At 47.4% G+C, this 17880-nt stretch overlaps 1 protein-coding gene and 1 pseudogene across 3 annotated transcripts in view; both read left to right on the top strand.

The window, feature by feature from the left end:
• Positions 1 to 7592, top strand: part of LOC119103483 (putative dihydrofolate reductase) — an 11734-nt gene extending 4142 nt beyond the window's left edge. For all 3 annotated transcript variants that reach the window (XM_037227039.1, XM_037227040.1, XM_037227041.1), the window contains 3 exons: positions 6278 to 6404; positions 6966 to 7078; positions 7235 to 7592. In XM_037227039.1, the coding sequence (XP_037082934.1) occupies positions 6278 to 6404; positions 6966 to 7078; positions 7235 to 7310 (316 nt within the window). In that variant the 3' untranslated portion in view covers positions 7311 to 7592. The remainder of the gene's footprint in view (positions 1 to 6277; positions 6405 to 6965; positions 7079 to 7234) is intronic.
• Positions 7593 to 10669: 3077 nt separating this feature from the next.
• Positions 10670 to 14350, top strand: LOC119102448 (sideroflexin-2-like; annotated as a pseudogene).
• Positions 14351 to 17880: the final 3530 nt, after the last annotated feature.

Genomic DNA, 17880 nt, shown 5'->3' with positions numbered 1-17880 from the left:
ATATTTTTCACCACAGAGGGCACCTGACAGAAAATCAGAAATTAGGATGATGTAAATTCAACAAGCTCTGGCCCCTCCTGTAAGAAAATCCTGGCTGTACCCCTGCATTGAATTCAGCTGTTTGTGTCAACTCACACATGTGTGTGAACAGTGCAGGGGGTTATGCACACTATCAGTGTCAGGATTCCCTAATGCAGTCAGCTAGGTGGCAAAGATATGAACCAAAATTTTACCCATCAGACTTATTCCTAGTTCTGAATGGACATATCAGGTTATTGCACGCTACTTAGATGGACCTGGGACCATTCATGCACCTTGACCGAGATCTGACAGCCAAGATTTGCATTGCCTGGGATGGGTGGGATGTGGGATGGATGGGATGGCTAGACACGCACTCGGTGACATCCTCCACTTCATGCTCATTGGTTGATATTCAGGAAGGGGAGGATCAGCATGACATGAGGCCTAACATAGGGTTCCAATAACATGCATCTAGAAAGTGCACCCTTCTAACTTTTACAGCTATCTATCTGGGTGAATTTAATATTCTTATCAACATAAATAAATCAGGACCCTGCATGAGAATGCAAAGAACTTGACATAGAGTGAGCTGGCCAACAAACACACAGCATGTCTGGCTAGGTAGCATTTAACTACTACCTTGTTACCATACCTGCTAATGCAGAGGTTTTCTGTGATACTGCTTGCTGGTTCCACATTGAATTCCTTGCACATAAGGTTAAACTGTTCTTGAAAACTCATGACTTGTCAAAATCCTGTGAAAATATAACCCAATTGTTATGTTTTAACATGCTATTAACATGAAATATTAGCTCTCACAGGCTCTTGGTGAGGTTTGAAACTCTTACCCAAGCAAGTGAGAGGGCTCAGCATGCAGCTACTTGCTGCTACATTTCTAAGTTGGCATACATAATATACATAAAATGTTAATCTACCATTGCTATCTTTCAGCATGGGACCTATTTATATCCCATTTACATCCTGATATTGAAAGTTTGCTGATTGATGATATGGAGTATTACCTGCATTAACATGCACAGAATGTCGGTCTGGACTAGTACTGTGTATATGCATAACATTGCAATTATTTGCTTGCAAGAAGTTGTTAGATCTGACCATGCCTGTCTTGAAACTAATATTGACCTGAATATTGGTTTAGATCAAAACATATGTGTCAAAATGCCAGGTTTCAATATTTTGAGTTATGCATGTGGGCAACTCTAAATTTTTCTGAATAGTATCACAACACATATGCAGGAGTACAGCCTATCAAAGCCTGCACCCACAGCTAATTTTTTCAAACCTCTCCCAGCCAAACCCTCCCATACATTACAATGTTGTCTTTTGAAACACAATGATTTTTCTTCTTATATGGTAAACACTTATCAGTCACCCAAATATGGTTCAGTTCAGATTATCAGTAGCCAGATAGCCTCACTACCATCTGTTGTGAACATAAAGACAATTTGAATTGTGAGCCAGACTTCAGAAATGTGTATTATGTTAAAAATGTCCAGCATAGCAGCATGACAGCACAAATTTTGCTGCATGCATGACATAAATTAGAGTACTTAGAGTTTGATGCGCTGCCACCACCTATTTCAGCAGAGAGCCAATGTTTCATGGAATTATGGTGATGCACTGGTAATTGCAGATAGAAATACTCCACAAACATTTCACATACAGAAATAATTTCAAAATCCAGCAAAATGTGGCCTGACCTGAGTTTGACGCACGCGAGAGCACCGATCTAGCGTAGACGTCCGCCGCAATGGATGGGTTTTTACATTGCGTTGTAACATTACATGAGCATTTGCGCGGTCTTACGCAGAACAATGGGCGATCGGTCAAGGAACCAATGCCCATATGACACCTACGAAGCAAGATATCCTGAGCCACGAGCAATGGAAGAACATAACAATCCAAAACGATCTCAAAATAAATCGCGCGCGCCCCGGCATCCTCACCGCCTGCACTCCTGCATTCCTTTCTGAATGATTGCTTACACTAGTGTAAACTTCGTTGTCAAGGAAATATGGAAACAGCAGAAGACAATTCCCCAATTTCTTCAGCAAATACAATAAACTCGATGACTCGCAAAGGTATAAACACACTAATTGATAAATATTTACCTTAAAAATGTTGTTTCATTTATTTGTGTTGTTTGAGCTCGTCTGTACCATACTTATACAGATAATAAGCAATATTTTTATTTTTGCTGTCATTAAGACAATCATTTTCTATGCCTTAAATACACATTCGTGCCAGCTACCAGATTGGCAAAGCGGGGCGCCAGCGGCGAATGTATGAAGTTCTGCGTATGGCCGTGTCTACATCTTTGAAAATGCGGCGCTGTCAGGGCCGTTCCACTTGAGATCTGGTTGGCAGCAGCGGCACGCGGGTGAAAGTAAGCGGTTTAACACGCGCTCGGGTGTGGGGTCAAATCGACCCCCCTCGAAGATTTGTCCCGGAATGATTTCCGAACGGCGCGGCGCAGCCGCGCTAAATTTTGCATAGCTGTAGACAATTGAATAGCGGATCGTTTTACGTAAAAAATTAGATGTTCGTTGTAAGGTCGCTGACCTATGGCAGATCAAAGTCAGGCCATGGTTTCAGCAAAGGCAAGTTCTAGGACAGCGTTCAGTGTGATAAAACAACTGAGTGTTTGACAAAACCATACATCTCTTAGATGCCTTCTTAGGCACCACAATATTGAATGAGCAAATTGTGTTGACGTAAGGCCAGGTAGGAAGGTCAGGATGAGGTTAAAGCCAGCCTGATTTATTATTGGTGTTCTTCAAGTACTTCACCTCTTTTAGAAGAAGAAATAAAGCTATCTTGGTCTAAAAATGATGAGGATGCTTGCCTGAACTTACCTTTGCAGCAGTAATTACTTAACTAACAACTTTGTTTACTTACCTTAATGAATGACTTAACAGCAGTAATTACTTAATTTGGCAGGTCATTGACAAACATCAGATCAGATCATGTGACTGATTAACTGCAAACCAGTCACATATGTAACTTAAGGTGAGAGGCCAGGACCAGATGATAAATAAAGCGGCATTTCTATGCATGACGTACCACAGAAGTTGGTAAAGATGTGTAAGGGGTTACTAAGTAACATCAGCTCTTAAGAGACAGTTAGGAGCAGTTAGGTGCTGTTTTTCTACATACAGTAATTGGTGCAGCAAGCCTCTCGTAAGTAAATAAACTGCAACTGGAAGATCATTGTTTATGCTGATCCTGCCACCAGCTCCTATAGTATCTGCTTTCAGTACTAGTAGAGCATACCAAAACTGACATAGCTCAATTCACATTTAACACCCTGGCAATGTCCACAAACAGAGCCAAAGTGCCCTCTGCATCATAGCCTCCTGCTTCACTATATTGCTTTTCAACCACAGCAGTTCAGTGAAATAAATTTTCCACATGTTGTGGTCACAAAAACCTAGAGTACAAATCACCATTTAAGTGATAAGCTGCTCAGCATGCATGAGAAGAATTGTTTTAAAGATCCAGTTACACAATTTGGGACATGGTGATCATGGTGTGTTGCATAGCACATGCTCATTTTTGTCTCCTCTTCCAGCTTTTCAGGATAATTGAACCAGATTAAGCACTATGGTTCTGCGGAAGATGAACCTGATCGTGGCTGTGGCATCCAACGGGGGTATTGGAAAAAATAATGATTTGCCATGGAAACTGACGTAAGTTACAATTTGGGTTGGTGGAAACTTGATGGAATATTTCATGTGGTTAACTTGGATCATTATTTCCAGCATTCAGAACTGCTGGTTGTACTTCATTACCAGGATGGCTTGTATATGTAGATGCTGCCAATGGAGATCTGGTTTCCCATATAGCTGGAAGAAGTGACAGCCTCAGACTTCACTGATCACAAGCTGTGCGGTCAGCATCCTCAAAGCAAAAGTATCATGTTTTAGGCCAAACGTGGCTGTAGTTAGTGGACATGGTTAGGGGTATCTGATTCACTCTGCAGAACCAGTTTTCTGTAATTTGTTTTCAATGTATCAAGCTCAGTTGAATTGCGGTTTCTGCGGTATCTTATCGTCAATCCCTGCATACCAGCGCGTGAAAACGTCCTGTTCAGTGTTCAAAGTACTGTTCAAAGTACGTGCTTTAGTTAGTTTGCTGACGACCGAAAAACACACTGACCCTCAGCAATAATGTTGGATTGACTGTAGTGTCACCGGCTGCGAAGCAACCATGACACCTGCGCCTCGCTGCGGCCATCCCGCACACTTGCATGGGCGATGACTCAGCTCAGCAGCTCAGGTATTCGACTGTGGTTTTGGTTTGTGTTTATGTCATCAAGCCTAGCGCGGCCGAGCGCATGCATGTTGCGACTTGAGGGGGGGCTGTTAAAAAGGGGTGCCTGGACCGACGTCGCCTCACGGCGGCGGCTCCAGTGCAACCTAAGTGCGCGTTTTAGTGCATGCAGGGACCGCGCCTCAGACGCGCTGTGGTCGGGCTCTTGATTGAGATGTTCGATTTCTGTTTTGCAGAAAGGAATTTAGGTATTTCGTCGATACGACGCGCCGTTTGGAGGACGCCAGCAAGAAGAATGCCGTTGTCTTGGGCCGCAAAACCTGGGAGTCCATACCACCCACAATGAGACCAATGAAAGGCAAATCAACGTGATTGTTACTTCTCAGAAAGACTTGTAAGTACGTTGGCGTGTTATACGTCACTTTTGACGGGCGGTGTTTCGAGGGTCACAGTTCCTGGTATTCCACGTTGCCGGTTGCACCGTGTTAAGCGGGAGAACTTTAGAGGATCACGTCACCAACAGTGTCATATTCAGTTACATGTGTAGGTGCGCACGCTAGCAGAATTTTCCATAGGGATTAGGTTGGTGAAGTCGAGAATGTCTGGAACTTAGCCATGATATTTACCCAACTTCATTTGCCTTGGCAAAACAAAATTGAGTGAGGTGGGGTGAATATATCATGTGTTCTCTGATATTTAAGCTGTTGGACTATAATGCATCATGGAGAGAGAGAGAGAGAGAGAGAGAGAGAGAGAGGAGAGAGAGAGAAGAGAGAGAGAGAGAGAGAGAGAGAGAGAGAGAGAGAGAGAGAGAGAGAGAGAGAGAGACAGGCAGACAGGCAGACAGGCAGACATGCAGACAGGCAGACAGGCACAGGCAGACAGGCAGACAGGCAGACAGGCAACAGGCAACAGGCAGACAGGCAGACAGGCAGACAGGCAGACGGCGACAGGCAGACAGGCAGACAGCAGACAGGCAGACAGGCACAGGCAGACAGGCAGACAGGCAGACAGGCAACACAGGCAGACAGGCACAGGCAGACAGCAGACAGGCAGACAGGCAGACAGGCAGACAGGCAGACAGGCAGACAGGCAACAGAGACAGGCAGACAGGCAGACAGGGCAGACAGCAGACAGCAGACAGGCAGACAGGCAGACAGGCAGACAGGCAGACAGGCAGACAGGCAGACAGCAGACAGGCAGAATTGGCCTGCTTGTTCAGTTCCGGTGACGGTGTTTTGATCGTGACAGCCTGCAGAACATAAAACCTCCTCCTTTTTGATGGTGTTATGATGCTGGTGTTTCTGGTGAGGTCGTCTTGGGTGATGGTCCAGCCGTGTTCTTTTCTCGTGTGCATTTTTGGAGCACCGTCAGCCGAGTGCATCGTCAGCCGCATTGAAAGTGTGGTGGTAGAGACATAATCGTGGTTTGATTGCGTTGTGAGTCTGCAATCTCCTCTGTCATAACGAAAGTGATAAACTGCGTTTGTTTGTTTCAGTGGGTCAGATCTGGCCATGAGGCTATTTCTTATGATAAGCTGGGCGACCTTTGTTTTTGTAGTAGAATATGAGCGCAATCTTGTCGTCCTGTCGTCGACATGCATCCGCGTCTTTCGCATGTGGGGACATCCGCTGCGTTGTTCATTCCGAACCTGTGGGTGCTGTTAAGCATGACCATGCGCTGGCGGGTCAGAATGGTTTCTCTGTTTTAGCCATTCGGAAAGCTTCTTAGAGACACCCAGCTTCTTATCTGAGGCTTGGTGGTTTTCAGCCTGTTACTATAACTTTCCTGGTCCCACAGCTTCTGCCACTTAGCCAGCGTATAGCGCTCTGTAGCAGCGTAGAACGGAAGATTACTACGCAAAAATTGATAGCAGTGTTGCGGTTGTCGCTCCTATGGGTTTTTATAGCCGCCCACCCATGCATTTCATTATTTCCTCGCGTGATGCGATGCTGTGGTGCAGTGTTGCAGAGGGCAAGGATGTTTACGTGGTACACAGTCTGCAAGAAGCGCAGGAGCTTTTGTCGACTCCTCCCCTGGCAGACAAGGTGGAGACCATCTGGCAAGTCGGCGGCGCGTCTCTTTATCAGGTATGGAGTCCTAAGTACACGTTCAGCTGAATATTGTTGATGAAACAGCATAATCATGCCACCATTCCTTATCGCAATCGCCCACCATTGGTTGATGATTGAGATATGGACTCAGTATTGTTATGATGCATGCACTTCAAACAAATGTGGTGTGTCGTGTGGATCATATTGGTTCTGTTGTGTAAGATGCCAACTCGGAAGTCTCCGTAGTGTGTAAGCCTTCACAAAACTGTTTCGTCGCGTCACTTTGAGATGGCTTTGTCAATGTGGAAAAATGAGAGGTGAGGATGAGGGGAAAATTTTTGTCCTCGTGGATGCTTTTGAAGAGCATATGATTGCTCTTAAGGATCTCGTGCTCACCTTGGTTTGATAAGGGTTCCAGCGTTCCCAATGTCCATATGGTGAATAAGCACGGTTATCGAAAGATACCAATGCTATTCAGTCTATAGAGTACCGCGGAAAATCACATCGTTCTGTTTTCGCCATCCCCTTCACGTATGCCATACCCCACCAAACTTCATGTTGATCAGTGTTTTCACAACACTGTTCTGCGTTGCGCAGGAAGCCATTGAGAAGAAACTTGTGGACAAGCTGTATCTCACAAAAATCAGAAAAGAGTATGACGCAGACGTCTTCTTTCCGAAGTACAACGAAGAAGATTTCGTGGAAATCAGGTCAGCGATGTGATAAATCTTCTCGTTTAACCAGAACTTTCACTCCATTTGCGAAATGTGTTCTACGGTCAGTATCGCCATGTGATATCCAATAGAAATGTTACCCTTTATGTGATATACATCTGTTGCACGTGTAATTTGTGTTTCACTTTGTAGTGACCCCCACGTTCCGGAGGGTGTGCTGGAGGAGGACGGCGTGGAGTGGACCCACCATGTGCTTCAGATGAAGTAGTCGCCTGACGCGGATCGACGCTGGCAGTCCGCGGCTGAGAAATGAACAAGTTATTGGTGCACGGTTTTGTACTTGACAGCTTTTTCCACATATCCGTAGAGCTCGTCGAAGTGGTTTGTGTCCAGTGCATTCTGGTACTTGGTCGTTTTTTCACATATCCGTAGAGCTCGTCAAGGTGTTTTGTGTCCGATGCATTCCGGTACTTGGTCATGGTATTTCAGGTAAGCGTAGGTGCTGAAGGGACCGGCTCTGAGTTCCGCACTGAAGCTGAATGAATAAAGTAAGGATATTTCTAGAATGAACGTTTTTGGTTTTGCTACTAGCCTTGAAGTGCAGACGGGAAGCAAGTGTTGAATGCATGGTAAACGAAGTGTGCGAGAAGATGGTGGCGAACACTCAACATGTTCACGAACAACCTTTGACAATCTTCGTCCATGGCGCTAAGAATCGCCAGGATGCACTGCGAGTGTGATGCTGTGGTTGTCCTTGCATTGAAGCTTTTATCATCAAGATACATGCTTGTATCCTTTTTGGCTTGTTAGGGCACGGTGTGGAAATCCCTTGCTGTTAAATTCCGCGATTTGCCGGTTTTTAACAGCGGAGCTTTCTTGGTGCGCTTTAAGAGGGTGGGCGTTACGCGGTAAAGAGAGGAGGCCTAAAAAGCATATGCACATGTTTTAGGTGGCGTGCTTCAGTATGTGCTGACATGGCCATTGATCCATGAGATTTTGCCTGCATCGAATGACCTCAACTACGGTTAGGAATACACGCCACATACGATAGACGAGGGCGGCCACTTGGTGGAGGAATGCACGCCCCAACAATAATGAATCCGAATCTGACATCTATTTCGCAGTAGTGCGTGACCTTCAATGCCAAATGGCGGGGAACTCGATACCAACCAAAAGTTACTGGCTGATTTCGGATTTTTAAACATCTCTGGGTTTGCCAGCGTATGAACTAGCGTCCTCCATAAGATCCTGACGTTTTGAGGTTACCCTTCAAGGTCAGCTGACGGGGAACTCCGCATCATCCAATAGTTGCTGACCGATATCGGATTCTTAAGCATTAGCAGCACATTCAGCGCATAACCTGTCGTCTATCAGAAAGTCTTGGTCTTTTAAGGCCAAGACTCTAGTTCGCCATGAAGTGGTCGACCAATTTCAGATTTTTGGGCACCAGAATGCTTGCCACCACAGGAACTGGCGTCTGTCGAGGAGTCCTAACCTCTCAAGGCCACTCTTCAACGTCAAATGGGTGTATATGACGGAGAACTCCATGTCACTCCTTAGTTGCCAGCCAATTTCGCATTTTTAGGCACCCAAATATTCGTCAGTACGTGGGTTAGCGCTCCACAAAGACTGATCTGGCAAGGTCACACCTCAAAGCCAAATAACGGGGAAATCCATATTACCCAATAGGTACCGGCCAATTTCGGATTTATGTATCATCAAAATCTTCTTCAGTTCATAAGCTAGCAGCTTTCACGAAGTCCTTACCTCTCAAATTTACACTTCAAGGTCAAATTAAGGCTCAAATGATCTGGAATTCCTTACCATGTTTAAACAAATTTGACTTTTAAGAGTGAAGTCAAGAGTTTAGGACGTTAAGACAGATGCAAGTTAATGCACTGATGAATATCCTGATGCTTAAACATCCGATATTGGTCGGTAAGTTGGATGGTATGGAGTTACCTGCCATTTGACTCTGAAGTTGACAGTTAAGGTCATGTGATGTTACTTAATATACATCACATGGTTGTCCTCCTGTCATAACTGATCATCTGACTCATTTTCAGCGAAATCGGCACTAGTCTCTAAATGAATGGCGAAGCCATTCGGTCAGCTTCGTCCCGATGGCTCAGTTGGTTGGAGCGCCTGCCTCCCGGTCCACCCACCAGTGACGGGATAGGTTGGAGTCCTTGACAGATGTGGCCTGCGGTTGGTGGCAGAAGCCGCGCTTAACGTCATGTGACGTCAGAGGATAAGATAGACCATGCCGGGCATCGCGGCGCGCTAAGCTTTCACCACAGAGTCCTGCAGTCGACCTGGAATCGCGTTATCTGATGTTGTTATCAGGCCGGATACAACAAGCACTGCTTAGCTTGAGCTTTTGATGCCATGAATTCCATCCATTGAAAAGGTTCGGATTAAATCTTGTAACACGTCACACACCTTTTATTGAAGCACCCATGTCAGGGGCATCAATTTATGTAAGTCATTGGGGGCTGAGCTGAGGGCCCACAGCCTAGACCCCCCATGTTGTTCTCAACGGGCTTGGCCCACTTCATTTTCACGAAGGCGATTTTTATGTTCAATTCTTATGTCAACAAAGGAAGTCTCTAACTTAAGCAGCATACTTGTCATGCAGAGGCGGATCCAGAGGCGAGGACTGCAGATTTGTGCCCGCTCTGATTGGATGGGTAAAGATGCCTCTAGAGGCCGCCATATGGCCCCCACTCTGGTATGGGAGCCTTGGCCGCTGCACGTATTTTTGGTTGTGGGGGACGAGATGGGGCTAATCATAAATGGCTTGCATTATTCCCATATTCCGGAGCTTTTCAGTTCAACCTCTCAAACCTTTGCGCGTCGTACAGCACCAGGTGCGTCAAGTTGCTCGCTTAGCAGTTGCACTTTCTCTCTGGCGGTGGGAGCAACACCACATTGTATTGTGGGAAGCGGTCTTTTAGTGTTGGTAAGAACGCTGCCCTATATGACAAGCATATATGCTTTGTGGCTATGGGGCGGTGAAGGACACACAAAACGCCAACATAAATGGTTTACCCCCGATGTGTAAAGTTACCGCTCATTTGAGGAAATCATTTTAAGTTGGGGGCCAAGTCACTCAGCTGCACCCTCCATGTCGACGCCACCACGAGACAGCATCAAAGAAGACAGTCTTTATGTCACAGGCCAACTTTCTCCATGCCTTTGAAATGTGACTGCACAGTGTATTAAAGCCTAAGCCAAAACTGGGTGCGGGACGGTAGGGTCCGTACAGAATGCAAATGGGCACACGTGGCAGATGTCGCAATTAAATTCAGGACGTCCGAATGTATTAGCTTATACATTACGAAACTGTACGTGTATCCATGGAAGTGTAGAGAATTTGGGGCCATTGGGTGTTTAAATGACCTTGAACGAGCTTTACGTTTGACACCCATTAGCAATGCTTTACAACATACCATGATAAACCAAACCAATACGTGGGCATTGCTTGATAGGTTGCATCAGTGTATGAAATCACATTGGAATCATGGTGTTCCGCGGACGTGACCGACAAATTTGAAAAGCAATATCGATTAAACTTGATAACGTCGTGAAAATGCCGTATGGGACATTCTCGGCGCATTGACGGCCTCGCGGTTCGATTCCGCGGGCGCGCTCCGCCGTCTGTGTTACAGGGTTGAATGCGTTTTGTGTGGCTCAGGGGACAGGTAGGTTGAGTGCTGAAGTAGGATTGGGCGGACAGTCATCCTGGGAGGAAATTTGAGCGATTTGACACTGCCGTCTCGTTTTTCCACTTTGTTCTATCAGCAGTGACAAGGCAATAGTACTCGCATGACATGGAAGCTGGACGGATGGCACCGGCGTAAGCCCTGCACTTCGCACATTCGTGCAACGTTCTGAATCAACCAAATGTGGTACAAAACGCATGCTACAGCCGTATCCGCAGATACTGAAGACATTTTTTAATGTTTGTGTGCCTGTAACGCAGTCTTTTAGCCCCATGTACCATTTGGTGACAATAAAGAGCAGTTTGCCTTTAAGCCTGTTGCTCACTCAGCTCCAACCAACAGATGAATTAATATGTGATGCTGCTATGAGTTGATTATCATAGAGGTGATGCACTTGCAGTTGGATTCTGTCCCCAGCTCCTTCCCCAGGATGTTGGGCCAGGGCTGCATTGTCTCTTGCTGTGGGGATTATGCATGCTCTTGTGGCCAAAACCAAAACTGATTTTATTTTTTTCTTACTGCAGACAAAATCTGGAAATCCTGCTCACTAATTCCAGGTCTAAACCCTGGCAACTATTTTGGGGTCACCCCATGGCTTACGGAATAGCAGGATTTGGGTGATGCTATTGTAATGACACAAATGGCAAGGTCACTGAAATGCTATCCCTGATGTGCCTTCCCTATTTTTGTGGGTGCGTAGCTCAGAAACTAGAGGGTTGTAGGTATTAAGAAGGGCAGGATTGTGAAGAGCACCAAAAGCTCTTAAAAATGGCATTTCAGTTCAATCTCCATATTAATATGGAGCACCATCATTAGTGACTATCTACATGCATATCAGTACTTGCATTCTGTTATATAGTTTTGAGATGCAGTTTGTATAATATGACAATATGTAGCAATGCATAGTATTGATGTTCTTTCATTTTGAGTTATGTTTACTGCTTGGTATGGTCTGTTGTGGTACACTTCACACCACATGCATATTCCCATTATGCAAGATATCATCCATTCATAGTCTCCTTTCTGTCTCATCACAGCATGATAACACTTGTCTTGCTTAGAAATACACTAGGCTCAGCATGGTGATACTCTCTAAATCATGCAAAAGCATCATACTGGCATTGTGATTTTGTGTTGTGATAGAAGCAGCAGTGTGGATCCATGACACTTGACACTTCAACCTAAGGTGCCCTGTGCTATGAAAATATGCTTGTGAAAGAGCTTGAAATAGCAACTTTACCTGCAAGTTTTACTTAAAATATTGATGTTTGTCTTAACAGTCTAGTAGATACAAGTTTGTCAATGAACATTTATTCTGCATTTTATGGCTTGTTCTGAGATGCATCTTCAGGCTTGTTCTATATAGTGCATGATGGTCCCAACAACTAGCAGATTTATTTCTTATGACCCCTGTCAGGGCAATACATAAAGTCCACAGTGTGAGGGTGTATTTTAGTTTATTTTTATTTTATTTTATGTTATTTTTTGCTGAAACCCCAGTTTAGCAGTCAAGATGCTCAGGGCAGGGTTGTGAACAGCTTCAAAAGGTCTTCAAGACAGCTATTTCAGTTGAAAACCTGATATGAATGTGGAACACTGCCTCAGAGAGAATCCTCCACAGTTAAAGATATTGCAGCAAGCATCAGATGTGATGAAATAAGCTCATTTAAACCATTGGTATAGTTTTTGAGTGGAATAGACTGTCCTAGACATCACAGTTTCTGTACATAGAAGATTTAATCCTCATGTTATTGATAGTGTTATACATTTTAAAATATTATTGATAGCTATTTGGTGGCCATTCCATCTGGAAATTGGGCTTATGAAGTCAGATATGAATGACTCAACTATATTTGTCTTGGTACTGGTTGCTGCTTGGTCAGTAGAGTGGCAGGATTTAAATGGTGTTATTATGGCATCATGGATGCCCAGCACACCTTGAAATAATCTGCATGAAATGGTCTGCACATCTTTGTGTGTGGGTAGCTCAGAAACTAGAGGGTGCTTGGGTCTTAAGAAAAGCAGGGCTGTGAACTGCACTGAATGGTCTTCAGTATGGCTATATCAGTTCAAAGCCCCATGCAAATATGGAACATTTCCTTCAGTGGTTATGGAATGGAATATGAGAGCCTCTCCAATAATCCTTCATTGCATTTCGGACCTTGCCATTGTATTTTCATCCAGGGTACCACATTTCAAGCTCTTTATTAACAGGAAATCTCACACTTAAATCCCAAGGTACTTTCTTGGTCAGTAAGATCTTTTGTGTCCAGCTGAAGACATGCAAATGGTGGAATGCCAGACATACAGGCAGGAGAGGGTGAGTGCATGTGGGGTATTGTAGATACTCCCATGTGCTGGGCATGGTTTGTCTTAAGAGTGAATGGTGTTGTCCAGTTCACGCACAGGTGGTGGGATGTGGCTGGCTGTGCTCTGACTGGTGCCTGTTCCTTGGCAGGTCTGTCCCCAGTCCAGCAGCACACCACACCCGAGAAAGTAACACGGTGCTAAGCCAGCTGTAAGAGCGAGCAGTCGTTACCAGGCTGTTGGCATAGGGCTGAGACCGTCGGCCGTGACACGCCGCCATCATGTCGGAGACGCCGCGCGAGACCGGCCGGCTGGACCTGAGCCGGCCGCGCTGGGACCAGTCGACGTTCGCCGGCCGGCTGCGCCACTTCTTCAGCATCACGTCACCGTGGCTGGCGCTGCACGGCCGAGACGAGCTGCTGGCGGCGCGGGATCTCGTGCAGCAGTACCGCGAAGGCCGCGAGCCGGCCGGCACTGACGATGAGCAGGTTTGGCGCGCCAAGGCGCTCTGCGACTCAGCCTTCCACCCGGACACGGGCGACCTGCAGAACGTGGTGGGTCGCATGTCCTTCCAGGTGCCCGGCGGCATGGTGCTGATCGGCGGCATGATCACCTTCTACCGCAGCACGACCGCCGTCGTCTTCTGGCAGTGGGCCAACCAGTCGTTCAACGCCTTCGTTAACTTCACCAACCGCAACGCCAAGAGCCCGCTGACGCCGACGCAGCTGGGTGTGGCGTACGTGTCGGCCACGTCCTGCGCGCTCGGCACGGCTCTGGGCCTCAAGCGCGTGCTGGCCGGCCGCGCCTCCACCTTCGTGCAGCGCTTCGTGCCGCTGGTGGCCGTGGTCGCAGCCAATTGCGTCAACATCCCGCTGATGCGTCAGGGCGAGCTGCTGCACGGGGTGCCCACGTTCGACGCCAAGGGCGAGGAGGCGTGCGTGTCGCGCGCCGCCGCCGTCAAGGGCATCGCCCAGGTGACGCTCAGCCGGAATGTGATCGTCTCGCCGAGCATGCTGCTGCTGCCGGTGCTGATGTCGCGGCTGGACCGGTCGCCTGGTACGCGCGCCGGACGCGGCTGCACGCGCCCGCCCAGATCGCGCTCTCGGGCGCCGTGCTGATGTTCATGGTGCCGGTGGGGTGCGCGCTGTTCCCGCAGACGTGCGTCATTGGCACGGACGCGGTGCGCCGCCTGGAGCCGGCCGTCTGGCAGGAGCTGGTGCGGCGATACCAGCCACAGCCGCCGCCCGACACGGTGCAGTTCAACAAGGGCCTGTAGCCGTGCCGGCCCGGCCCGCCACACCTGGCGGCGGTGGGTGGTCGCTGGCGGCTGCAGTCGGCTGTATGAGTCATCCAATGTATGCAGTCGGCTGTATGGGTCATCTGATGTGTGCGGTCGGCTGTATGAGTCATCCGATGTGCGCAGTCGGCCGGATGCGTCACCTGATGGGTGCAGTTGGAGGGGGCAGTCCGCCAATGACGTGGATGGTGCGAGCGGTGGGACTCAAAGACGCGTGGTTTTGCAACGCCAGGAGACGGAGATGACCCCAAAGTATGTTAAAACGTGACAGCAGAAAACTTGTGCAATCAAATGCAAGGTACGTCCCCATCGGCAACTCAACCGGTTGGAGAATCATTTGCACCTGAAGGGAACGTTGTGCAAAGCAGTAATGCACAGAATCCCTTCAGTCAAGGCTCAAAGCTCAGAACACAAAGTGCAATGATGTTTTTGTTAGGGTTGGTGCAAAGCACAAATGATGCACCAGTGCATGCAAGAAAGCACCAAGTTTATAAAAAAGATCGATTTCTTGGCGCGGAGGATTCTGCATGATCGGCTATGAGTAATTGCGAAGGAAAAATTTTGGTAGTAGTGTGGCGCAGTTCATAAAAGCTTAACCTTTTCAAGGGTCTCGCAGCTGGCATTGGGACATGTCCTGAAGTCATCGATATTGATTCGAGTTTAAAAGGGCAGGAAATGACCCGTGTTTTTCGTTGATGCCTGCATTGTCAATATCACTGCCCACCTAGGCATTGTCAATACCACTTCCACTACCACTACCCATACGTTTTTAGCGACCATGCCATGGTAAAGTGCGGAACGGTTACAGCGTCAGTGGCCAATGCCTGACTGGGAGAAAGACAAGAGGTTCGTAAGGCGGTGGGGAACCTTATTTTTACTTAGATTGAAAACAGTTTCGGCACGCTCAACGCCTGTGTTACAAAATGAAGAGATCAGGCATGCGAGCAAAGCTTCCTCATCTCATGTTTCGGAGAACGAGCAAAACATTGTGATGCTAACACGCAGTTCTTCAACAGGTTCTGGCCTACCTGGTACAGGGTCAGAACGTGGCAAAATTTCGACGTTGGAAAGAAAAACTGGTGGCAACTTGAAAAGCATCGTATGTCTACAGTCTGCTGCAACGTTACATGTCACTAATACAATTGCGGGCAGGTCTAATCTGTCAGCGCTTTGTACGTAAGTGCAGTAGATTTTGCTTCGTTAGGTCAGCGAATGAAACTTTGCTGGGGTTCAGCAATTTATCTTGAGATGTGACGTGCTCAAGGACCATCAGGTCTGGTTTAGATCTGTCCAGGATCTCCGAACCTAATAGAGGCGATGCCAACCTCGGTTACAGTGTTTACGCTGGGATTGTTTGTACGGCGTTACAAACTACTCTGTGCAATAACGGGGTGCCTGGTCAAGCTGTCCAAAGACGCGCGGTTGGCTGCTCAAAAGCTGCGCATGGTAATATGCCAAGTGGGAGGGTGACCGGAACTATGGCATCATCCCCGAGCAATGGGCCGTATCGCTTTATTGTTCACGGATCGGCACATGCCACACATACGCCTACTGCTTAAACAACTCGCGCTCCTAGGAGTGGTGCCAGGTGTAAGCGTTAGTTGGTCGATTAGTTGACGCGGTTGGAGACATCTCTTATTTTGCCAAAAGTTTGTTCTGCCCTACCGCGTATGCTCGGCGCAAAAAGGACGTGTTTGGTACCGCCCTCGTTAAAATCGCCATTTTAGGCCGGGATGCTCCTTGAGGTGTTTGCTTTCCCGCCCTTTTTGTGCGACTCCACCCGAAGTATTAGATAAATGGAGTAAGGGGGTGGCGGGAAAATGTTTGGTAATGGCGCGCTAACAGCAGTCGAGGCAAAACACCGTAGAGTAAAGGTGGGTAAGGGAGTGATGGCAAATGTTTATTGTTTACGCTCGTATTAGCCGGGGTTTAGACTGTGCAATGATTGTTTTTTATGCACAGGGGAGGGTAGCTTAGGGACTGTAATGTGTTGGTGAGGTTACCTCGCGCATCTATTTTACGCTTTTGGGCCTTTATATCATTGTGTATCGGGTATTTCTTCAAGTTATTTGGCGCTGTGTGTTTGAGGCAACAAATACTTAGTATTCCAGCTGTTGTGGGTAAACAGGACTTTCAGCCTCGTTCGTTTGCGGGGTTGCCTTACCGATGTCTTCCAGGGCGAGTGATAGTGGTAGCGTGACTGAATCTTACGTATGTAGCCAAAACTTTTCTAATCGAATTGTCAAATTTTCTCTAACAAAATTCTGGGGATTTACACAATTTCTGCGAAATTGCGTTGTAGCTGTATGCTGTGTAAACATCGGCTCGGTGAGAGGGGAGGACGGCTCATTTGGCCCCCTCCTTGGCTACGTTCCTGCGGGCCACGTAGGTATGCAGCTTTGGACGTGGTGTCTATAAACTGGCGCTGGTAATTCTATTCTCAGTACTGATTGCCATTTCGTGTATACTGTAAAGATATCGAAAATATACGACCACTCAGAGAACCTGTGTATTGGACCACCCTGCAGGTGACGCGGCGATGCGCCGGGAGATACGCGCAGCTCTGGTATTTGGCGATGCATGGGCATTGGCGGACTGGAGGCAACACCTCCCAGGCTGACATCGAGTTCTGCGGTGGAAGCGAGCGCACCCCTTTCTGCACCAGATTCCGTACTGACATGCCAATGAAATGGAGAGCATCAAATACGAGCGAATGTTTTTTCCCATTACTTAACCTAAATGGTCCTCATGTCAACCGTGTCATCTGCACCACGCGACTGGCTGCAGAGACGTGTTTTTCGCAAGATGAGTTGGGGTGGGGGGGGGGGGGTTAAACGGTTAAAAATGACGCAACCTGCCTCAAAGCACGCCAATAAACGGGTTTCTCCACGGCTTCGGCTTACTTTTGCCCCAATACTGGGGGGATGGGGCTAAGTTGGGGGAGGGAAGGGCCTAAAGGACGCATCCCCTCAACTGAATCGGAAACTACACCTCTGACTGGATTCCGTTGAAACATGATGGTGACCGTAGGCTAAATTTATTCACAAACAGAGTGTCATTTGTAGCAGCTGTGTTATTCAATAGTTCAAACCACTAACATGCAGTGCAATGCTTTAGCCTCCAGCACGATCGTGGCCCACTGCTACGCTGTTTCTTGCGTGCGATGTGGCGAACCAATGTGGAGCGTAGCTTGGACCTCGGTCTACACAGATCTTGGAGGGTGCGTCTGCTTCCCACAGCGAGCACACAAATACTTTTAAGGTTTAACAACATTTGAAACAGCAGTGGGGCATGGGCTGCAACCACACCTGGCGCAACGTCACACTACTCACGCCTACCTTGTCGCTCTTCGGTTACGATCCATTAACCCCCTCCCCTCCTACCAAATAAAACAACCGCAAGGTTTCGGGGACAGTCCTGCGGACTCGCGCCAAATGCGTGCGGAACAGCTCAGTATTTCGCCTAAACCTCTTGGCTCGGGGGGGGGGGTACGGCCCCTTGGCTACATC

This window comes from Pollicipes pollicipes, unplaced genomic scaffold, assembly GCF_011947565.3.
Source record: "Pollicipes pollicipes isolate AB1234 unplaced genomic scaffold, Ppol_2.1 Scaffold_5724;HRSCAF=6776_pilon_pilon_pilon, whole genome shotgun sequence".
Lineage (NCBI taxonomy): Eukaryota > Metazoa > Arthropoda > Thecostraca > Pollicipedomorpha > Pollicipedidae > Pollicipes > Pollicipes pollicipes.
The sequence above is the reverse complement of the archived record's forward strand: the minus strand, read 5'-3'. Positions and strand labels throughout refer to the sequence as shown.